Raw genomic sequence first — 24,934 nt, forward strand, 5'->3', positions numbered from 1 at the left:
CCACACAGTCATCAAGCAAGCAAACCTGGTTTTCCCGACTGACTTCGCTTGCCGGAAGCCATCTGGGAAGGTTGAAAATGGTGATCCCATGATCCCAGAGCATGGCAACTGTCGTAAATATATGCCAGTTTCCCAGGAGTGGTACTCACTTACCTTCCCTATTGGTTCGCAAATGTGAGCGGGCCCTGTCCGCACATATGCTCAGCCTTCCGTGCACATGCTTTGATTAAACAAAGTGCCTAAATGGGATGGCATAGAGTGGGGGGGGGCAGATGGGCAGGCCTGCAACAGCCGCTAAATGAATGGTTGTAAGTTGAGGAATTTTTTTTGTCTTTATTTTCTCTTTTTATATCGTGGTTAACTGGTAAAATGTTTTATGATTGTGTGCTGCCCAGAGTAGATGGGCAGCTATACAAAATGAAGAAATAAAGAGGCTGGCCAAATTCCTATGCAATTATTACCTGTACTTCTCTTGACTTTTTTGAGCATGCTTACCATCTTGCAGATGGTGCCCTGTTTGCCATAGGCTCACTCTTGATTCATGGCACACAGCTTGCTGTTGGGTGCTGCTAAAACATGTATATTTCTTTTGCTAAGATCCCCCAGAGACTCACCACTTATTCTCTACTTCAAGGAATTGCTCTCCAATTAAGATTAAAGTGCATGTTGCTTTCCAATTAAGCAGGGAACATACCGCTATTTTTATTTCTTTGACTTTTTGGCTTTGGGGAAAGATGCCCCAGAAGAGCAAAAAGCAGTGTTAAATTAACTGACCATTTTTATTAAGTACCAGAATTCAGAATTAGTTAGTTACTCAAGAGAAGCATCTGCTGAAATTAGTCATGGTGAATTCACACAAGTCCCAATAATTGCAGTGGGACTTAATTGTGATTAGTATAACCTGAATACCTATCCACCAATTCTAGAAACAACTAGAAAGAACCTCAAGACCCATCTTACATTCCTTTTTATAGTTAACACAACAAAGAAAAATGAAACAGGAAAGTTAGTTAGTCAAGATAAGAGTAACCCCCCCTCCTTGCACAGTAAATCAACTACAAAGCTTGTTAGAAGTTAGATAACCAGATGCCAATTGACACAAAGGAATGTTTTCTTATCAGGAGATAGTCTCCAGACATCCTTCTGTAAATTACCTTTTCAATTTTGGAATGTTAAAAGCTATCTAATCAATCCATACAACTAAGGGATAAAAGTTATCCTACATTCTAGTTCTGCAATGAACCTGAACATAGAATATAAGTCAAATTAAAATACAAATCTAACATCTATATATGTTAGTACAGAAGTTACAAAATCTACCTCATGTGCCCCTCACTGATGGAATTCAGTTCCCCTCAGAAGGCAGCTGTTTCAACCAACCCCCAGAGATGAGGTGGAGTGCTCTTGAATTTGCAAACTTCCCTGCCAGCTTCCCCATTGACTTTCTGGGGAAGCTGGCAGAGAAGATTGGAAATGGTAATCCCATGATCTCAGGACGCTTGGCAACCAAGCTGTATGTTGCCAAGCATCCAGATTGCAACAGATAGCAAGCATCCAGATTGTGATCACATGACCACAATGATGGTGCAGCAAGACTTTGTAGTGGCGTCTAGGGAGTGCTTTACAGACCACAAAGCACCATTTCTAATGCTGTTGTAATTCCAAACTGTCGTTATACAAAAGGTTATAGGCCAAGGTCTACCTGTACATGTATTGTAATAAAATTCTGTTCACATTTGGACATATGTAAGACAATATTTCATTTTGCTGAAATCTTATCCTTCACTTCTTATTCTGGAGCTTTTCAGCTGGGATGCCACATCATCCTTAATGTCAGAAAGTTTCTCTTCTGTCTTAAGAACAGTTGAAGGCTGGCTTAGAGCTGCTTTGGTGAATTGTTTTATTTATCTTTACAGAACCCTCTTTTATTCCTCCTTCAAACAACCTTGGAAAGAATGGATGGCTCCCTTCCTCCACATTTGTTCTTCTCAATAATCTTGTGAGGGACTTTGGTGGGGAGCCACTGATCGGTTTAAAAGCAGCCTTTCAGTTTCTTTACTAAGTGGAAATTTAAACCTACAGCTTCCAGTTTATGCTAACCCAAATAATAATAATATTCAATTAAATTTGCATGCTGCCCAATTTTGAACAAATTTAGACATCTGCTAGGTGAACTAATATCATTTTGTTCTTATAGTCTGAGGTAAAACTGTCCAGAAGCAATTGTTTATTTTCTTTCTCTGCTTCTCTCTCTCTATTTAACCCAGCAATGGTCCAGAGCAACTTTTGAATTTCCCTGGGACTCCGGCTCCCACAAGTGGGCCTCCAACACTCCCTCTTCCTTCTCCAGCCACCCCAATCTCTCCTTTGCCACCAAAACCGGAACTCTTACCTGCCAACTTAGAAGAGCTCACGGTAGGTTTGGGGGTTTATCAACGCAAATCTCCTAACTTGGTGTTAAGCAAATTACAGGCAAAGTATTGACTAAAGGCCCAGGAGCTATCGCCATGGAAGAACCCTCACCCCATTCACAAATAGAGTGGAGAGCAGAATAACTTTATTGTCACTTTGAATATACGCTAATCGGAATACATTAAAATGAAATTTCGTTGCATACAGCGCTCAGAGGGTTACCATCTCCGATATACACTACATAAACATGACAAAATAAATAAATAAATACAAAATTCTGCATATGCCCACATATATTATATGACAAATACACAAGGGAAAGGGAAATGCTTATAAGTGGGCAGATGTGAGAGCCTGTTCGATGTGGTGGCCTAAAGATCCTGGTCTAAAAAACTTAGTTCTAGTCCCATCTAAGTCAGTTTGGGTGGCTTGCGACCAATCACTAGGAGTTTGTGAGTTCTGGTCCCTCCTTAGGTATGAAAATTAATTGGGTGACTTTGGACCAATCACCAGGAGACTATGAGTCTCAGTCCCACCTTAGCATAAAAGGCAGTTGGGTGCCCTTGAACCAGTTACTCTCAGCCCAACCTACCTCACAGGGTGGTTGTTGTGAGGAAAAAATAGGAGGAGGAAGATGTATTATATGTGTTTTCTGCCTCTGGTTATTTATAACAATAATAAAGGTGGGATCAAAATGTAATAAATAAATACGTCCTCTGGGGAGAAGAAAAATGAGACGCGGTGGCTCAGTAGCTAAGACACTGAGCTTGTCAATCAGAAGGTTGGCAGTTCAGCAGTTCGAATCCCTAGTGCCGTGTAAGTAGAAAAATAGGGACTACCTTTGGTGGGAAGGTAACAGTGTTCCGTGCACCTTTGGTGTTTAGTCATGCCAGCCACATGACCACAGAGATGTCTTCAGACATCGCTGGCTCTTTGGCTTTGAAACAGAAATGAGCACTGCCCCCTAGAGTCGGGAACGACTAGCATGTATGTGCAAGAGGAACCTTTAGCTTTACGTTTATGAGGAGAAGAGATAAAAGGGAACCAATAAGTAAATCAATACAACCAATAGAGTTTGCTTAGTCATGTTCAAGTTGACATTGTACAGCCAGTCTTTTCTCTGCATCAAGGATATGACGGTTATCATATCATTGCCTGCCTGATTTCTCAGAAAAAGCAAGCCAGGGAGGTGAATTTGACCTCCTCAGGGCCGTCTGGGGAAGGAAAGGAAATCCATGACGGGTCTCCAACCTTAGCAACTTTAAGCAAAGCTGGCTGGGGAATTCTGGGAGTTGAAGTCCGTCAGGCTTAAAGTTGCCAAGGTTGGAGACCCATCATCCATGGCAAATCCAGTGGCTTTGGTGTTTCCCCTCTTTCTCTTCCCAGGGAAAAAAAGACACAATCGGGAAGAGATTGGGAAATGCACCAAAATGGGTATTCCAGCTCTGTTTGCCATGAGAGAGAACCCAAGCGCCAGGTCTCTGTGAAAGATCAGGATCCACATTTGTGGGGTGTCACTGTGTATCAGTTGTGCATGCATGTGCTTACTGGAGACCACAGCTAGTTTGCAGGCAGCAATGTGGAAGTGCTGGTGGCCTGTCCTGCAATCTCCAACATATCTCAGGTCATCAACAGCTCGAGATACTTCGATGGTTGCCTTGGTTACCATGGAAATCCAGAAGCAAAATACAGGCCGATGTAACAATCACAATTGGGATCAGAATATCTGTCCTAAATTGTACGTTGAGTCGGGCCTGATTTTATAGCCAATTTTACAACAGCCGTTAAGTGAATCACCACAGTTATTAAACAAATCCACAGTTGTTAAGTTGTGAAATATTTGAACCCGGCAATCTTCCAAATGAGCGTTTGATTCTGGGAACTGACAGGAAAAAAAATGCAAATAGTGGTGTTGCGTGACTGCAGAACACTGCCACCACCGCTCGTAAATTCAAGCTGGTTGCCAGGCACTCGAGTTGCGATCATGTGACCATGAGAGTGGTTGTGCAAAAATCATAAGTGTGAGGACCATGCGCTTTTTCCCCAGCCCTGTCATAACTTCAAATGCTCAGTAAATGAATGGTTGTAAGTCGAGGACCACTAACCCAGCCACAAGGAGGCTGGTACCCCAGCAATCATCCCAACTCTTCCCTTCAGCCAGAGCATGTCACACTTGGTTATCTGCTAAGAGAAGCCTCTGAACGGCTCTAACAATTCATGAATGACAACATCCATCACTCCTCCCCTCCCCTGGGATGCACAGCCTCCTCCCAAGATAAGTTGGTGAATAATGGAGGCTTTGTGACATGCCGACCTGCTATTCTATAACAACAGCTGAAATCCAGGACTGTTGCGAATCTGACAGCCAGACACTGAAGGTGGAAACCGAGAATGCGACAGCAGGAGCACTTTGAAACATGGGGCATGGTGTCCCTGAGCGCAGTCTGCCTGCAATTTCTATCACACTTCCCTCTGTCTGTCCCCGTCAAAATGGGCCCGCCTGATCACTTCTGCTGTACTTGCTTTGTTAGAGGCCCCATAATAATTGTAGAATTGCGGAGTGGGGAAGAGCCACAGGAGTCCTGTATTCCAAACTTCGACCATGTGGAGGGAAATCAGTTAAACTAGGGTGTCAAATTCAAGGCTGGATCCGGTCCATGGGGTGCTTAGATCTGGTCTGCAGGCCCACCATGGAATCAGCCCCCAGTGCCTTTGCCAGTGAAAATGGAGCTCTCTTTTCAGCCACAATGGCCTCCTGCAACCCTCTGCCAGTGAAAATGGAGCTCAGGGAGGCCACACACGGCCCGCTGAGGCTCTGTTTTTGTCCCGGCGGCCTTGTGGAGCCCTCTGCCAGCAAAAATAAAGCCGAGGGAGGCTGTTCCATTTTCGCTGGCAGCGGGCTCCAGGAAGGTGTCGTGGCTGAAAAAGGAGTTTCGATGAGTGATGTCAAGCTGACCGCACTCCACCTCCACCCCTCACTGAGGTCAAACCATTCACTGATGTGGCCCTCAATCCGGGATATTTTTTTCACTGTCTGTGGAAATAGGGAGCCTTCTCTGTGGCTGCTCCGACCCTTTGGAACGAGCTCCCCGTGGAGATTCGAACCCTCACCACCCTCCAGGCCTTCCGCAAAGCCCTTAAAACCTGGCTGTTCCGACAGGCCTGGGGCTAAAGAGTTTTTGGCCCCCTTCTCGAATGGTATGGCTGTTGTGTGTTTTTAAATTTTGTATTGTTATGTCTCGTCTTTTTTATCCCCCTGTCTGTACCCCCTTCCCTGATTGAATTGTGAGCGCCCTGAGTCCCCTTCGGGGAAAAGGGCGGCATATAAATGTAATAAATAAATAAATAAATAAATAAATGAACCCATAACTCTACCATCCAGCCCTTCCTTTGGCTTCCCACTCCTCTAATACCATTTTTTTTCTGTGCCAGGATATTTAGTTTTGCTCTGCGGAAGGTTTTTCACTGAAAAGCGGAATAAAAATGCATGAAACAAATCATAAATAGAGGTACAGGTAGTCCTCGACTTAAAACGGTTCATTTTGTCACTGTTCAAAGTTACGATACCTGGAAGATGGAAGGGAGAAGGAGAGAGGGTAGGAAAGGAAAGGGGTAGAGAGAAATAGGGGAGAGGTAAGGGAAGAAGGAAGGGAAAGGAGGAAGGAAGGAAGTAGAGAAGGGAGGGAGGGAGAAAAGAAAGGGAGAAGAAAGTGGTGTTAAAACAGGCGAGGGATAGTAAACAAAGCAACCCAAATGGAATATTATAATTCTATAAATGGAATGACAAATGTATAAGAAGCATGAATGTAAAAAAAGAATAATAACTATGTGAATGTATACCTACAATTGTATATAGAGAACAAAAAATAAAAAAACTTTATATTCAAAGTTACAACGACACCAAAAAAATGTGACAAGTGTTTTTCACAGTTACGATCTTTGCAGCATCCCCACAATCATGTGATGAAAATCCAGACATTTGGCCACTGGTTCACCTTCATCACTATTTCTTTGTATCCCAAGGTCATGTGATCCACTTTTGTGACCTTCTGACAGTAAATGGGCAAGCCAGATTCATTTAACAACCAGGTTACTGACTTATTGACCGCAGTGATCTCTTAAACAACTGTGGCAAGAAAGATCGTAAAATGGGGCAAAACTCACATCAAAAATTTTTTTTTCACTTAATGCCCAAAATTTGGGCCTCAATTGTGCTCGTAAGTCGAGGGTGACCTCTCTGTAATTGGGCTCAGAATTATGAAAGTCATACTAGTTATTAAGTGGATCATCACCTCACCACGCCCAATTTTAAAATGTTTATCATGGTCATTAAGTGACTGGCAGAGTTGTTAAGTGAACCCATTTCCCCAATAGGCATTTTTTGCCAGAAACCAGAAATAAACATTGATTTCCAGCAAAAAAAAAATGCTATAAAGACACTGCAAGCAACCATAAGTGGGGGATGGTTTCTGAGCTCCCCAAAAGAGAATTCAAGGGGGTGCAGTCATTGGAACTGGGACATGACTATCTTTTTTGGGGGGGAGGGGTCCTCTGTAATTTTAACAGTTGCTAAGCAACTAGTCATAAGTCAAGGACCACCTTTAACCTGTTCTCTGTGCATTTGATTAATATAGTCCTCAACTTAAGACCACAATTTGAGCCCAACATTTCAGTTGCTGAGCAAGACAGCTGTTAAGTGAGACATGCCACATTTTGTGATCTTTTTGTGATCTTTTTACTTGGATAACTAAATCACTGTAGTTGTTAAGTGAATCATGTGGTCATTAAGCAAAGCTGGTTTCCCTCATTAACTTTGTCAGAAGCCAGCTTTGAAGGTTACTTATGGTGATCATATGATCCCAGGAGACCACAACCATCATAAATTACATGCCAGTTGCCAGCTACCTGAGTTTTGATCATGTGACCGGAGGGTGCTTGCAACGGTCATAAGTGTGAGCACCTGTCATAAGTCACCTTTTCAGTGCCGTCTTAACTTCAAATGGTCATTAAGTGAATGGTGAGTTGAGTACTAGCTGTAATCTACCACCTCTTCATTATTTGTGGCCATGATTTTGCTTCTCAGGTCTCTGAACTCCGCCAGCAGCTCCGTAAGCGGGGCCTTCCTGTTTCGGGCACCAAGCCAGCCCTGCTGGAACGTCTCAAGCCTTACCAGGTGGCCCGGGTGAAGCCCCCACCTGCGCCACTCCCCAGCACCCGCTTGGCACCTCCTGAGTTGGAAGAAGAACCGCAGGCCCTGCAGGAGAAGCAGCGGGTGGTGGAGAATCTGGCGCTGAAGCTCCATCGAGAGCTGAAGCATCACGACAGCGACCCGCGAGAGGAGCTGGAGCTGCACAAGCAGATCAAGAATCGCCGGAAGGGAGCAGTGCAGTCACCTGGCCAGCAGGAGGCTCCGCCCCCTCCTTACATCCCCAAGAGAGAGTGCGCCAAGGAGGGAGGAGGCACCGAAGACAGGTTCATGGTAAGCAAACCATCTTTCTTTGACTAGACTGAAAAGGAACCATGTGATAGGACAATGATGATGAACCTTTTAGACACGAAGTGCCCAAACTGTGCATGTGCGCATGCCCAAACTGAAAGGTGTGTGTGAATGTGCGCATGCACAGACATGCATGTGCGGAAATGCACACGTGCATGGACATTGGCGCATGCACAGCAGAGCCCCAAAGACCAGCTGGCTGGCAGCACGGCAAGAGGTAAGATCTTTTTCTTTCGTGAGCTTTTGTTTCGTTTGCAGGGAAACAGAAGCTCATGAAAGTTACGCCATGGAGATCTGACCTGGGGCAGTGGCACATGTGCCAGCAGAGAAGGCTCTGCATGCCACCTCTGGCACGCATGTGATAGGTTCGTCATCACAGTGATAGGACCATGGGGGTTTGCTTGTAAAAGGGATAGCAATCTAATGGATCGAAGAAAATCTTGGAAAACAATTCTGATAGAATGAAGGGTTGTAAGAGTCTACGAATATCAGCGGGTGTCTGCAGATCAGCAGCCTGCTTCTAATGAGGCTCCACCAGAAGCTTCCTGAGATCCCAAAATCAGGGTATGACATTAACCCTTCCCAACCCTGCACATAATACTCAATATGGAAATTTCATGTAGTAATGGGGAGCAAAGATCATCAATCTATCTAATCGTCTTCAAAACCAACCAGAAGCCTATCTTGCCGCAAAGACTTTCCAAGGGTTTTAAAATCCATTCGTTTATTTAGTCTGCTCGCTTATTCATGCCCGGATACATCAAAGAGAAGAACCCAGAGGCATCAAAAAAATCCAGATTAATTGGTTTTTAAGGGTTATCCTTTCTTTTCATTAGGTAAGCTGCCCAGGTTTATTTGAGAGTCTGACAGACCTTCTAGCAATACAGTAGCAAAAGCACTTAGACATATACCGCTTCATGGTGCATTACAGCCCTCTCTAAGCGGTTTACAGAGTCAGCATATTGCCCCCAGCAATCCTCATCATAATTGCCATGGAAGGATGAGTCAACCTTGAGCTGGTCAGGCTCAAACTCCTAGCAGTGGAATGCAGAGTTAGCCTGCAATACTACATTCTAACCACTGTGCCACCAAAGCTTCTACATTTAATAAAATCAATAAATAATAAGTAAGATGACAGTAACTGAACCCTCAACCCTTTTTAATGTGTGCATGTCAAAAGGGATTGGGGACCGGGCACCATGCAGTCTTGATCTTGACTTGTTTGATTCCTCCTTGATCTCTCCCCCATCCCGGAAGTACTCATCTTCCCTCTGAGCTGAAAAATGACAGATGTTTTTTGATTTCCCTATATGAAAATCCTTTGGCTGACTCATCTGTTTCACTCTAAATCCAGGAAATGCAGCTTTCTGTAACATCTTTCCTTGGTTTGGTGCTCCCCCCCTCCAAAATATTTTGGCTGCTTGCCAGCACACCCCAGGAATTAAAGTGTTGATTAAACATTTCTGGGGGAACTCTTGTGTTTGTTATTTCATAAGAAACGTAAGAAAATTAAATAACGTAAGCAATGTAACACAAAATATGTTGTATGTCTAAGTCAGCAAACTAGGTGGATTTCAGTTTGCAGATGTTGCCATTTCTATCCTCTCAAATAAACCTATTTTCTCAAAGTAAATTTTACTTCCAAGTAGCTCCATAGATTCCAAGAGGCCCCTAACTGGGGGAAGCTATTTCATTTTTCATTTATTACTAAATAAATTATCCATAACAGAATCAAGTTGTGGAAATCTGTGGTCATTTGCGGTTCCACCACAAAACCGCGGCAGACTAAAGCGCGCTCAACGAAAGCGCGTACGTGACGTCATCACAGCGCGACGAAAACAGCACGCTGTGAGCGGTAAACTTAAAATTAACGCGTAAATCTAAACCTAACCCCCCCAAACCTAAACCTAAACCTAACCCTAAGCCTAACCCTTAACCTAACCCTAAACCTAACCCTATACCTAACCCTTAACCTAACGCTAAACCTAACGCTAACCCTTAACCTAACCCTAAATCTAATCCTAACGCTTAACGTAACCCTAAACCTAACCCTAACCCTTAACCTAACCCTAAACCTAACCCTAAACCTAACCCTTACCTTTATGTGAATCGGCTTGCTTTAAAAGCGCTTTTTAAAGCGCCCTTTTTTCTCCGCGGTCGTATTTGTCGCGCTGATGATGACGTCAGGTACGCGCTTTAATCGGGCGCGCTTTAGTGGACCGCGGTTTTGACGGGTCACGGTCATTTGCTACTCGTAGATATTGATAAGAAGCTATGCTAGTGCCTTGTGTGCTAGGACATCAGTGTGCAAATGATGCAGATCACATAAGTCACAACACTTGTGTGTGATGACATCATGATGGGTCTGTCATTACTTTCCCCATCCCCCAAAGTACCCATGTGATTTCCCCCACTATATCTGATCTCCAGGTAGATGAAATTACACCTTGGGTTATTTCTTTCTTCCAAGCAAGGGTTGGAACAAAGGTAGATAATTAGTTCCCAATTATATTAATTAATTATCTTAATTAATTTAAGATAATTAATTCCCTTAATTATTTTAGCAATTTTCTAACTATATAGATAGTGCTTGAATTATGGCCATAATAGAACCTGCCCATTATGATCATCAGTTGTGACGGTCATAACTTTGCTCATCCACGTGACCAACCTGATTTTGCAACCTTTTTTGTGGCGTTGTTGTTAAGTGAACATGGCAGTCATTAACCAAACCAATGTTTTTTTTATAATGGGTCGTTTTTGCTCACAATCAGAAGTAAATGCCAGTTTTCAGAAAACCATCATAAAATACAGTCAGGGGATGACGGTATGCTGAAAACAACCATACATGGGGGCCAGTTGCCGCGTGCCCAAAGTGTGGTCAGTGCAGTTGCAGTTTCAATTAGACATCACTTCATTTAAGGACTAACCTGTTGATACCCATTGTGGTCACTAATGTACTTACATAGGGAAGCTCCTATTCCATTCAGGCGACAATTTTGACAGGAGAGGCCATTCATCATGACTTTTGTCTATACTGAGTGGTCCTTTAGTGCCCATCTCTTAGTTCCAACTCCCCTCCCCCTTCATCTAATGAAAGGAGACAGTGCCAGATCAGTCAATCATAGAATTAACATTTGTGTATTCATATCAGTAAAAGTATGTGTGAGAGGTACTTCCTGGTCACCACATTATGTGAGAAGTCAATTGATGGACACGGAGAAACTGGCGATGTGGCTAGTGAGAGCAAAAGGTTAACTTTTTAGTTCTCTAAGGCAAGGAGAATAGTTTCTTCGTTAGCAGGAAAGGGAAAGGGAAAGGCTCCCCTTGCACATATGTGCTAGTCGTTCCTGATTCTAGGGGGTGATCCTCATCTCTGTTTCAAAGCCGAAGAGCCAGCACTTCCTAAAGATGTCTCCATGGTCATGTGGCCAGCATGACTCAACGCCGAAGGCACACGAAAAGCTGTTCCCTTCCCACCAAAGGTGGTCCCTATTTTTCTACTTGCATTTTTACGTGCTTTTGAACTGCTAGGTTGGCAGAAGCTGGGACAAGTAACAGCAGCTCACTCCGTTATGTGGCACTAGGGATTCGAATTGTCGAACTGCCGACCTTTCTGATCAACAGCGTCTTAGCCACTGAGCCACCGCTTCCCTAGCAGAAAAGAGGTCAGGGCAATTAACCGGATAGGGTGGGAACAGCTACATGGTTAGAGAGTAGAAAGGTTAGAAAAGGGACAAGCTAAGTTGTTATCGAGGCTTTGCAGTACAGCAGGAAAAACACTGAAGACCTGAAAACAAATCTATAACTACTATACATCAAATAAACAGCCATAAGTCCTACCAACTACCAATGTTAAATCAACCTGGGTAACTTTTAAGGTATGGACAAGTTTGTAGGAGATCAGTTGGGCCATTCTCTGACTCACCCCAGGTGTAGTTTGGCCTTTTCAGGATTAAAATGCAGGAGCATCTTCACTTTGCTTTAATATCCAGTCTTATATTAACATTTATGACAGCAGTTAAACTGCCCCACAGATGTATCTACCCATAAATCCCCAAGTCATCTGGGCTCCCAATTACAACGTCCAATGATGTCCTTAGTTCCACTCTTGTAGTCAGCATAGACAAGAAAGCTCTAGGCTCCAGATATTCAGCATTGAGGTCCCAAAAAACCCTCGTTTGATGTTAAGATGACCTCCTTCAAGAGTGGTCTCCACCCCTAAGGTCCCAAGAGGAGTCAGATCTGCTATTTGAGAGATCCATACCCATCAATAAAAGAGACTGGAAAATCTCTCTGGGACATCTATTAAATTGGATTCTGCTCCCTTATCTGTTTTCTAATGATTCTCAACCTTTTCTTCACCACTAAATACCTTTTGTGGCCACGGACTTCCAAGACTTAACTCAATTTTTAAATAATAACATTTCTTCAGGCCTTCACGCACCCCCTGTAATGACATTAGAGCTCCCACGTTTCGCAGATCACAGGCTGGGAACTACTGTATGAGTCTATTCTTATGGGACCAATAAAGGGTGATGGTGATTTATAGTTGGTGGTAACCATGGTGGGACCCAACTTTGTAGGGTCTTCTGACTTCTGGAAATAGTTGCTTGTTGGTCTCCTCTTTGGATGCCAGGATGAATGAGATCAATTTATATCTGCCATCTTCTGATTGCTCAGAGGTGGGTTGCTTCAGGTTTGCCTGGGTTAGGGAGAACCCATAGGTAACATTATGGCCAGTTCGGAGAACCTCCAAATCCCACCCCTGCCAACCCTCCCACCCCTCCACCGGAGTTTCTACACATCCATTTTGGATGTGAGGTAAATACACAGAGGCTCGGAGTGGGTGGAAACGGACCTCCCAGAAGTTCCGTTTCTGGCCTCCGGAGGGTCTCAGAAACCTTGGGGAGGCAGTTTCGACCTTCAAAATGCCCCCCTAACTGTGGTGCAGGAGGCGGACTAGGCCACAACTTCCCAGCAACTGGGCAGAGAACCTGTTGCTGAAATTTTTGAAGCCCATCCCTGTTTTGTATCCCTTTGGATCTGTGTTTGGCTCACTAATCTAATACATCTTTTCACTCCTCCTCTATCTGACGGGTGGTTAAATATGATCCCCAAATCTCAAATCTACCGCACCATTGTGGAATAGAAAAGCTGGAAAGGGTTAAAATGCCAGATTGTTTTCAGAGCTTCACAAGGCAGAGAGGAAAAATGCAATTTCCTTGAGGAAAAGTGGCAAGGAGAGGTTAACTTGATCATTTAAAAGTTCACATGCTGGTGAGCCTTTCAGAATAATTTTCTGACACCACCCAACTCTCCAAAGAGACCCTGGCAGCTAACATAAAATGAGAGCAATGAAAAGCAATAATTAATAATAACACAGATAAGGTAGAACATATTTCCTAGGCCATCAAATCCACCATGCTCCAGCTAGATCAGAGATATTTAACAGCCCAACCCAAATGCCCAAAGGAAAAATTGGCCAACAGAATCAGGGCTAATTGAATTTCAGGAGAGAGATTAATCCAAAGGGTGGGGGCTGGCAGAGATAAGGCATACCTCCTTCCTGTTGTTAGTTGTGAAGTCGTGTTCAACCCATCACAACCCCATGGACAACATTCTTCCAGGCTTTCCTGTCCTCTACCATCCCCTGGTGTCCATTTAAGTTCACGCCTACTGCTTCAGTGACTCCATCCAGCCACCTCATTCTATGTTGTCCCATTCTTCTTTTGCCCTCAATCTTTCCCAGCATGAGGCTGTTCTCCAGTAAGTCCTTCCTTCTCATTAGGTGGGCAAAGTATTTGAGTTTCATCTTAAGAAGGATCTGCCCTTCTAAAGAGCAGTCAGGGTTGATGGCCTCTAAGACTGTCACCAGGAAGGCATCTAAAGCTTATCCAGTCTGGGAGAGCATGAGATGGGTCATCATAACCAGAGATAACCTAGTGGTACCATAAATAGTCTGCTCCTCTGCCATTCAAAGCACCTTGGGCCACATCTGGAAGCCCATTAGAAACTTGTGAACCAGAAATGTTACATGGAAGGATTGTGACACATCCATAACTACTACAAGCTGCTGCTTCTTAGACCAATTGAAGATCCTCAGAGGCAAAAGTGAATTGCAGAAGTCCAATCAAGAGTTGACTAATGCATGAGTGACATGAGCAGGATCTCTCAATGCAAGAATGGCAGCAGATTTAGCACAAACAGGGAGTCTGCAACACAACAGGCAGAGGTGGGTTCCTACTGATTCAGCCGAACCGGTAGTAACTTGGCGGCCTGGGTTGCTGGAACTGGCAGCAATCCGAACCTGTCACACCCCTGAACTGGTTCTCTCCGCGGCGCCATAGGCACCACCATCTTGGTTTTGCCTTCTGTGCACACGCAGAGCAATTTTTGTTGTATTGTGTATGCACGCGCAGCGCGTCCCTGAGCAAACTGGCAGTAGCGGCAGCTGAAACCCACCCCTGACAACAGGGATGTTGGTATAGTACCAACCATCTGATCCCAGGTGCCCAACTTCACAAAAAGGGTCTCATACCCAGCTATCTATAGGGCAGTGCATCTGAAATCCAAGCCTTTTGTATTTACAGTGGTCATTCCTGTCCCTGCCTTGAAGCCATGACACAACTGAAACCCAAGTGGGCACATTTCCATAAGGGGAACGGCCTTGCCTAGCCAGGTTTCCGTTACACGTGTCTAGTTGATCCTCTCATCCGTTATTGACTCATGCATAAGATTGGCTTTATTACAGAAGGACTTAGTATTGATTAAGTAACAATAGCTGAAGTCCAGGCCTCCAAGGCTCCATGGTCAGATATAGGAACAGCACAGCCAACTGGAATGCAGGATTTGTAGAAAACAGCAAAACCAAGGTATTTGAGAATGGCCTGCCCACTACCATATCTCCCTCTGCCTATCCCAACCTCGGTATTTTCACCTGCCCGCCTCCCTGATCTCTGTCAACTCTGTCTCCAGCCCAAGGCCCCCATCCATACATAGGACTCCAGGACCCTCCTGCTTGGCCCCTCACTCAATGTCAGGCATTTCTGCCTAGCACTTATCAGAGTCCTTATGAAACAATTACCTTGAGACCAGGGTTTTTTTTTATGGGTAATATTAAGCCAGTAGGGCATTTTGCCAGAAGAAATCAAGTAGAAATCTTAACATTTCTTCCATTTTCTTACTAGGTTTTATGCCCCACCTCGTGTGAGCCAATCCATTCTGATATGGAGCTGCCGCTCGAGATTACAGCCAGCCCTCCTGATTCAGCCCCAGCCACTCGCTCCCTTGAGGAAGAACTCCAAGAGGCCATTCAAAAGGCTCAGGTACTATTGCGGGGCATTTATTTCAGTCTTTCTTGCGATCTGATCTTGCTTTGCATACAGGCTGTCCTAGAGAAAATGGCTACTTTTGTTTGCCAAAGTTCTCTAGGCTCTTCTGTTTGTTTGTTTGTTTGTTTGTTTGTTTGTCAAACATGTACAAGAGAGCAAGTATAAATATAAACATGGACATGAACAAAGAAAATGGGTACAAATAAATGGGGACAGTAGGACAGGCACATCCCCCTTTACAGACCTCTTAGTGAGGTCCATGGTAGACAGTTAAAGTTGAAGGGTTTGAGACTGTAACAACGGAGTAAGGTAGAGCATTCCAGGCATTGACCACTCTGCTGCTGAAGTTGTATTTTCTGCAATCGAGTTTGGAGCAGTTTATCTCGAGTTTGTATCGATGGTTTGCCTTTGTATTATTGTGATTGAAGCTGAAGAAATCGTTGACATATAGGATGTTGTAGCAGACAATTTTGTGTACTATGGTTAGGTTAATTCCTTGTTCCAGTTTAAATATTAGCAATATGGAACAATGGTACGGACAGTTATGGAAAGATGAATCCTTCTGAAGTCCTCCAACTCTTTTCAGAGTTCCTCCATTTCCATAGAGAGAAGGAACAGTCTTCTCCTGCTGAATGTCCTCTGCTGTGCTTATAGCGTAAAACTTGCATTGGCTTTTCCCAAAGGTGTGCTTTTTTCAAGAGGCACCTGGACTTTCTGGGTTTTTCTTTGAAGACATTTTGCTTCTCATCCAAGAAGCTTCTTCAGCTCTGAAGAACTGTCAGGCCTGAAGAAGCTTCTTGGATGAGAAGCAAAATGTCTTCAAAGAAAAACCCAGAAACTCCAGTTGCCTCTTGAAAAAAGCACACCTTTGGGACTACCATGACCTGGATGACTGAGATTCTCCATAGAGATTTGCTTGGTTTGAGCATTGGTTTGGAAGTTCAGTAATTATAGCTGTAGCAGAACATGTTCTGGCTTTGTTTTTGAGACGTCTTCTCTTTTCTTCCCTTTCTATAGCTGGTGCCAAGCCAATCCATTGAAGAGATTTTAGAGGAACCACTGATATGTACAGGTGAGATGACGGCTCTGTTTTTTTTGCAAACTCCAATCAGGACTAGCTTGTAGAGGAATTAATAAGAGAAAAAACTGTCAGGAACAAAGAGGGAGCAATATAAGTTTTGAGAAAACAGGAGTCGTAAGTTTGGGAAAGGGTGGGTTAAAGAGACAGTTGTTCCTCAGATGGCCACAACCACATGATCCAGTGCAAAATCCTTGTCTGGAAACATAATCTGTAGCTTTGCTTTTTAGCTTTAGAGCTAGGAAGTTTGGGGTGGGGGTGCGCTACTATGTCAAAATTTGCCCTCTTGTTTTGTGGCTTCTAGCTGACATTCTTCAAGCACCTGCTTTGACCTCAGAGGTTTCTGATCAAGTTTCCTTGTCCCCATTGGTCCACCAAGAAGCATCACCACCGAAGAAAACCTGCTCCAGCAATGAGCCACCTTTGGTGCCCTCTGCCATCTTTGATTTTCCGGGACCCTACGATTTCCTTTCGACAGCCTCCTCTTCATCTGCATCACTGGATTCGCTGTCCTCTGTTTTCTCCCCTGACTCTCTGGAGATGCCGCCATCTCCTCCAGATGTCTGGCAAGGAAGTGGGACCCGTGCCGGATTTGACCCTGTTGATTGGCTAGAAGCCTTGACGTCGGGTTCAGCATCAGGTCTCGGCTCCGCCAGTCCGGTTGGTAGCAGTATCTTCTGTACAGACCTTTTTGATTCTTCTGACTTGGGTGTCAACCACATGATAGACCTAATGGTGGAGCAGTGGTAGTAAGGGCACAAACAGCAGTCTGGTCCCCAATGCTTGATAGAAAAGGGAAGCATCTTCTTTTTATCCTTAAAAGGTCATCGTGGCACTAGAATCCAGCTAGATTGGGCAGTAATACTAACATCAAGCATCATCGTGCATGGTCTTCTTTCTGTTAATGACATGTCCAATTGCTCCCTTGGAAGAATGAAGCCATTGTTGTCTGGATGGTATCAGTCTATACTCATCTTGTATGGCCAGACATGCCAGAAATCCTGGCATTCAGTTTGGACAGATAAAACCAATGACCAATCACCATTCAGCCACTTCAAATTCATGACATTATGGCTTCAACTTACTGTGAAGTAAAAAAAAAAAGTATTGGTTTTCTGTAATGTCAACTTTTAACATCACAACATAATGAAATAAGTTTTAGAAACTGGTTTCATGAAACAGTTGATACTTAGGTTCTTAACAACTTTCTGTGCCACCTTAGGATTTAAAATGTTGTGTTGGTTGTATTTGCTACATTGAACCTTGATTATTTGCCTGATGCCAACTTTGGAAACTAATAATTCTCGAAATCATGACATCTCCAAGAGGCCATATTTTATCAGTTGAAGCATAATGTCATTTTTAGACATATCTGGACAGTGATGTTGATTTAGATGCTATATATCTGAGAATGACATGCACATATTCTAGCTTGCTTGAGCATGCTATCTTATTTTGTTCAGTGCCAACTCTGAAAAACAAATTGGGATTGTTCCATCTTGATGTGATGGAGAAGCTTTGATTTTCAGGGGCCATGAGAAGAGACTGCAACAGGAGCTGCAGCCTCCCGTTTCTTGAAAATATGGCATGGGGGTAGGAGAAGAACATCTTCTCTTTTAGGGATGATATCTTATTTTTGTAGCTGGTCATAAAAAGATGCCATTGGAACAGAAGATGCCATCTTTGGTGGATTGTGCCTTTCTAATTCTTATTTTTTGTCATTTTTACTTGGTGTTATGAAACAAAAGGAACAGATGCATACAGATTCATATTTACACAGGTTCAAAATCATTCTTTGGGCTGGTGGTGGAACAACACCCTAAGGGTGTTATGTAAGAAGATGTCTACTTTTTAATGGAGATGGGTGGCATTGGTGCCTTTTGTTCCAGTAGCCCAAGGTTGCTGGGAGATTTAGGCCAATGTGTTTATCCAAACATTAGCAGCTAGCTGTGGCAATTGCTCACCATGCTGTGTGAAAATATAGGGCACATCAAAACAAATGTTTGATCTGGTTGAATTATCTCTGCTAGAATTTCAGGTCTGGGAGGACGTACTTGGGCACACTGTCATAAAATTCACATGGAACCCACCAAATTACATTTCCCCAGCTTATTTGACAGGAATGCTATAAAAGGTAGGCAAATGAAAAGTGACTAAAAACTTTTTTTTGTAAAGGTATTCGCTTCGGGTATATTTGTACCTGTACTATATTCCCAAAAGTTACAGGGTGCCTTCCAGACCTTGTTGGGACTACAACTCCCAGAATTGCCAACTAGCATTCACTTGGCTACTTTGGTTGGAGATTATCAGTTGTAATCTCAACTATCTGAGGGAGCACAAGAATTGGAAACGAGATCTGTAACAACAATTGTTATAGAGATTCTCAGTCATCCAGGTCATGGTGTCCCAAAGTTGCTTTTACAAGAGGCAGTTGGACTTTCTGGTTTTTCTTTGAAGATGTTTTGCTTCTTATCCAAGAAGCTCCTGCAGAAGAGAAGAGCTGAAGAAGCTTCTTGAATGAGAAGTGAAATGTCTTCAAACAAAAAAACAGAAAGTCCAATTGCCTCTTGAACAAACACCTTTGGAACAACAATTGTTACAGTTTACTCTATCACAGTTTTTCAACTTCAGCAATCTTAAGGTCCAACTTCCAGAATTCCCCAGCCATATTTGAAGTCCACACATCTTAAAGATGGTGACACTGAGCAAGGTTATTCTAGAATAGTAGTTCCCAGCCTTGGCCACTTGAAGATATATGGACTTCAACTCCCAGAAATCTGGGAGTTGGAGTCCACATATCTTCAAATGGCCAAGATTGAGAAAACTGCTCTGATAGTCTTGACCTTTCTTGTGGTCTTGCAGATTCAACCTTATGGGGTTATATTTTTCAATTTTTAGCAGAAAGGAAAATGAATACTTATTAAATGAGCACCTTGGCATTGTGAATTATCTGTGTTTCTTCAGAGCCGTTTTTTCAGCAAGAGATTAAAGAAAGGTGCTTTATTTTTGAGACATTAACTAGACGTTATATAAGGCATGAATGCAAAATTACCCAAATTAATCAGAGAAAGAAAGCAGCCCTGGGGGGAGGAAGCTAGCAAGAAAATCTGTGTTGCCCATGTTTGCTGCATGTTTGTCATTTGGAAGAATAATCCAGGGAGAAGCGAAACCTATTTCCGAAAGACAAAACTGCTGCATCAGGTTTTCTAGCCTTTCCCACCAATCCTTAGACTCATTCAGCAGAGCAATCAATCCAGTGATAATATCCTTTATTTCATCCACCGCTTATACCCCATTGGGTTCTCCAGCTGGGTTGTGCAGGAATAAAATGATTTATTCATGTCGTTTGATAGTGACAGGGCAAAGCAGCCTCTCTCTTGAATAGGCCATATGGGTTGGGACTGCAACTGCCAACTTTGGGCCCAGTGGCTGGCAATTCTGAAAGCTGCAGATCCAGCACATCTGGAAGACACCAGGATGGAGAAGCATGGGACATAGGCCGCCTCCTAGCTCATAGCTGTTTGCCCAGCCAGCTGCTTGTGATGTTTCCCCACTTCCCCGTTTTTGGTGAGACCCTGATTTAGGTCAGTTTTAGGCTGGGGAAATAGGGCAGAACTCAGCAGGGAGAGGGTGGCTCGCTTAAAATGGTGCCAGACCAGTCCAACTTTCCTGTTGGGAAATGAATTAAAAAATCAGGTAGTCTCTTGTGCTTTCAACACAACGCAGAGAGTCAGAATTCAACCCTCCCTCGCCTGTTTCCCGGTTACTTTCTGAATAAACACCATTTCTTGCTGCCCGAGTGATGTGTGGATATTTGTCGAGGTTTTGTTCTTTGTTTTTACTATTTGATGGAGCTTTCTTACTGCAGATCTCACGCAAAGAAGTTAAGTCAAAAAGCTGGCATAATAGGGGAAGCCCAGGAGACTGCTGGTCAGGAAGAGAAGTTAATGTTGGAGCAAGATTGTAAAATCACCCCAAAATATTGCAGCAGTAGAAGATCCTTCAGGTGCTCATCTTCCAACCATTTGCTTAATGACTGTTCAAAATTATAAGGGCATTGAAAAAACGGATTTTCATACTTGCCACTCTCATAGCCCTGAAAGAGCCCTGGTGGTTAAGGTACAATATTACAGGCAAACTCTGCCCACAGCCTGGAGTTCGTTTTCCATCTTTCCGAGGTTGTTAAAATGAGAACCCAGATTGTGGGAGCAATATGCAAAAAATGCTTGTGTTGTAAGCTGCACAGAGAGTGATTTAAAGCACCATGGGGCAGCCTATAAACTAACTCCGATTGCTATAGCATCTCTAGTCACATGATCAAAATTTAGGCACTTGGCAACCAGCATGTATTTACAACAGTTGCAGTGTTCCATGATCATGTGATCATCATTTGCAACCTTCCAAGCTTCGTTTCCAACAAGCAAAGTCAATGGGGGAAGCTGGGTTCGCTTAATGACCATGTGATTCACTGCAATCAAGTGGGCGTGGCAGGGGAAGGATACTGCAAAATCCCCATTCCCTCCCCACTCCTGGGGCCAGCCAGAAGTGGTATTTGCCGATTCTCCGAACTACTCAAAATGTCCGCTATTGGTTCTCCAGAACCTGTCAGAACCTGCTGCATTTCACCCCTGGGAATAACTACTTACAATCACCTTGCTTAGCAACGAAAATTCTGCTCCCAATTGTCATAAGTCGAGAACTATCTGTATCAAAGGTGTGTGTGTGTGTGTGTGTGTTTTTAGGAGACACTTTCTTCCTCTCTCTGTACCCTGGGCAATGCAGTAGGCCTGATTGCAAATACAAATGTATGCAAATTTCATTCTCGACTTACAACAGTTCATTTAGTGACCATCCAAAGTTACAGCAGCACTGAAAAAAGGGACATGGCTATTTTTCACATGACCACTACAGCACCCCCATGGTCATATGATTAAGATTCAGATGCTTGGCAACTGACTCATATTTATGACGGTTGCATTGTCCCGGAGTCATGACCATCTTTTGCCATCTTCTGACAAGCAAAGTCAATGGGGAAAACCAATTTCACTTAACAACCACGTTAGTAATTTAGCAACTGCAATGATTCACTTAACAGCTGTGGCAAGAAAAGTTGTAAAATGGGGCAAAACTCACTTAACAAACTTTTCACTTAGGAAGAGAAATTTTGAGCTCAGTTGTGGTAATTTAAGTTGAGGACTACTTCTAGGCTGCTTTTATTTTTCTGTGTAAAATGGGCGTCTGCATAATGTTGTAAAAGATTCAAGATGGCGGCTGCAGAGGCTAAATCAAAGTCTATTTTTTAATATGTTTTGTGGACCCTCCTCCAAAGAAGGATCGATTGGGGAAAGATCCATTGGAACAGCCTTCCTGCTGAATCCCTTCCCCCACCCCACCCCTTGTTTGCTCTTCTCTGGAAAATTATCTTTTTATTTTTATCTTTTTAAGACGTGCCAAATTGTCCTACCAAGTGTGCTTTCCCTCTCTGTGTGTAACCTGTGTGGAAGCCATTTCAAAAGATCATTTAAATAGACATTTGGGATTTTTTGCTTTAGTAGGAATGTGTAGATCCATATAAATCAAATCCACTTTACCATCTATGGGAGTAGGATGATAGGTATTTTATGATTTTTAAAAAAGTTTTTAAAAAATCAAAAATTCTGTAATTGTATTTGTTCATTATTAGCCTTGCATGCCGAAAGCATGCTCACATGTGACACCCCCATAATGCAATATACATGCAACATCCCCTGTGCACCCCGCACATGTGCGTGCAATACCCCCCCACTCCCCTCGCCCCCATATACATGTACACGTGACCTCCCATCCCAGCACCCCATTTTGAGCCTAGCAGGCCTCCCTGAAGCCTCCTAGGACCAAAAACGGGCTGCATGGGGGGGGTGCCGCTTCTCCCACACATCCACACGTGTCTCCTGCATGCACAGCAGACCCCCCCCCCAAAATCAGCTGTCTGGAGGGAGGCGCATGCCGTGCGCATATGCGCAGTGGAGCTAAGCTGGGTGATGGCTTGCGTGCCTGCAGAGAGGGTTGGTTCCACATGTCACCTGTGGCACTCCTGCCACAAGTTCACCATTACGGTTATATACAGATTTTTACAATACAATTTTACCAGAAAATACTCATTTCTTATCTTTCTTTAACTGATTAAACCAATGATTTCAAACCTGATAATTTTAAGACGCGTGGACTTCGATTCCCAGAGTTCCCATGCCAGCATGCTGACTGGGGAGTTCTGGGTGTTGAAGTCCATACAACTTAAAGTTGTTAGGTTTGAAAATCCCTGCTTTGAACCATTTTTGCATTAATGGGAATGCCTAGAAAAGGACCAGGATTAGAGACAGGTCATCCTGATGGAGATCTATTTATGAGGTCGCTAAGACTTTACTTGAATTTGGCAACACACAAATCACCAATCAATCAGAAACACACTCCCCCCACCCCTCGAACTTTATTTTTACAAATACATGAGAAGATTTGACTGTGGTCAGTCCTGGGATAGAAGAAACTAATTTGGATGAAAATTGCAAATCTTCTTCACTAGGATCTGGTGCAGATTTCCATAACATCCTAATCTTTAGTAAAGTAAATCCACTATATTTATGAAATCCAGCTAAATAAATCAAAATAAGAGCATAAAAATTCAAGATAAGGGAGGAGGAGCCAACATCACAATGATACGGACTTGCGCTCTCGATGCTCCGAGACCACAGCCAATACTTTTGCTGCTCGGTGGTCCAATCGGACCTAAACTGTCCCACAGAGACAGTGAACAGAAAGAATACGTCTTGCTGATCTCAGGGACATTGCAAAGTCCCTGGTTGATCCAAGAGAAGTTCTTCAAGCCGGTGACAAAAATCCAGCCATTAGGCTGATGAAGTCGGGGCAGCTCCAAAATGGAAGGATATGGAAAGAGAAAGTGTTTCCAGCTGGTGAGGAATTTTTACCGTTTTAAAAGAGACTGCCTATAAAAAACTTAAAATTAATTTAAATTGGATAACGGAAGAAATAAGCGGCGGAATTAACTTTGGAATGGTTATCTTACTTTTTAAATGCTATCTTCATGGATGGAATTTATGCAAGCCTTTTAAAACGAATGGATTATGTTTTTTTCTTCTATTTTTTTCTTTTATTATTCTTTGTAACCTATGACTAAAATTCTCCTCTTTCATTACTGTGGGTGTTCTTCTAACTCATTCAAGAATCGGACTTTTTTTTAACTTGAAATATTAAAAAGATACAAAAAGAAACAAATAAAATTGCAACAATAACACTGCTACTTGGAGGCTGGAGGTTTGTGTATTGGAAACGAAACACTCTTACTTTTCTCACTGATTATCCTGGCTTGGTACTCCAAGGTTTCCCTGCTTGTTTATAGAGAGTGATAAGAAGAAAAGCATACAAGGTCTCTTTGAAGTATATCTTTAACCAGAGAAAAGTGAAAACAAAACCTTATTGTGAATCTATGCTTAATCTTGTTAAAACGTTCTAAGCTAGAGCAGCAGTGTTTGTTAGCTGGAGATAATGTCACAATTTCAACAGCAGAAAAAAATTTTAAGTCTACAAAAGATATTCTCAGAAATACAGAAATTATCAAATACATATGAGAGGATAGAGAAGAAGCTGGAAGACTTAGAGCATCTAACAGTAAAATATGATGAAGAAGTTGGAGATGTTTATCAAGTGGAAATAGTGGTGGTTAAAATCCTAAAAATCAAAGAGGAAAATGAATATAAAGAAATTAAATTAGCTGATATTTATGGAGATTGGTTTGTCTCTGAAAATGGAAAGAGTGGAATACTGAAAGAGGAATTAAATGGAGGAGAAATCTACCCCAGATGGCAAGATACAAAAGAAGAAAAAACAAAAGAATTTATGGATTTAAAGAGAGAAATGTTATTAACAACATCATTGATAACACTACCGACAATCAAAGATAAGCTGATTAAGGAACAGAAAAATTGCATCAAAATTACATGAGAGATTTTATAAGTAAGGAGTTTTTAAGAGGAGTCCATACAAAGTTGATTAAAGAGATGATCAGAGGATTGACACCACAAATGGCAGAAGATATGAGACTGTTTTGCTACTGGAAAGATACAGGTTGATAGATGGAAGAGTACAATTTAAAACTAGTTAAACTTAGTGAAATTTAGTGACAATAGATATAGTTAAATAAATAATTGTTAATGATAATAATGTATACAATGTGTAGTGTTATGATAAGTAATAATTTGATATGAATATTGAATGGTACCCATGAAAGGAAGATTAGAAATCCTTTTGGATTATATATAAAGGTTAATTTAAAAAAAAAGAACTAAGTTAGACACAGTTAAGTCTTGATTATTAGGGGGGAAATGTTATGATACAGGATATAGTTAAATAAAGGAGGGATAATGATAACAGTGTATATATATATATATGTATGGGTACAACATAACTGGAAACTGGATGTAAATTGTAAACAGTGATTTGGAAAGGAGTATTAGAAAACTTTGTTATTAAATATTATGGATGTTTAGCTAGAATAGAACATAAGAATTCAGTGATATTAGAGGATTTTAGAAATAGTAAATGAAATGCCAATATGTGGTT

General features: G+C 42.6%; 1 protein-coding gene across 1 annotated transcript in view; it reads left to right on the plus strand.

Moving 5' to 3' along the window:
• MAMSTR (MEF2 activating motif and SAP domain containing transcriptional regulator) overlaps positions 1-18,745 on the plus strand; it is a 54,815-nt gene extending 36,070 nt beyond the window's left edge. The window contains exons 9-13 of the mRNA XM_032236265.1: positions 2,268-2,415; positions 7,496-7,891; positions 15,100-15,237; positions 16,261-16,315; positions 16,626-18,745. Coding sequence (XP_032092156.1) covers positions 2,268-2,415; positions 7,496-7,891; positions 15,100-15,237; positions 16,261-16,315; positions 16,626-17,071 — 1,183 coding nt within the window. The 3' untranslated portion in view covers positions 17,072-18,745. The remainder of the gene's footprint in view (positions 1-2,267; positions 2,416-7,495; positions 7,892-15,099; positions 15,238-16,260; positions 16,316-16,625) is intronic.
• The last annotated feature ends 6,189 nt before the right edge of the window (positions 18,746-24,934 follow it).

The sequence above is a fragment of the Thamnophis elegans genome, chromosome Z (genome assembly GCF_009769535.1).
Source record: "Thamnophis elegans isolate rThaEle1 chromosome Z, rThaEle1.pri, whole genome shotgun sequence".
In the NCBI taxonomy this organism is placed as follows: domain Eukaryota; kingdom Metazoa; phylum Chordata; class Lepidosauria; order Squamata; family Colubridae; genus Thamnophis; species Thamnophis elegans.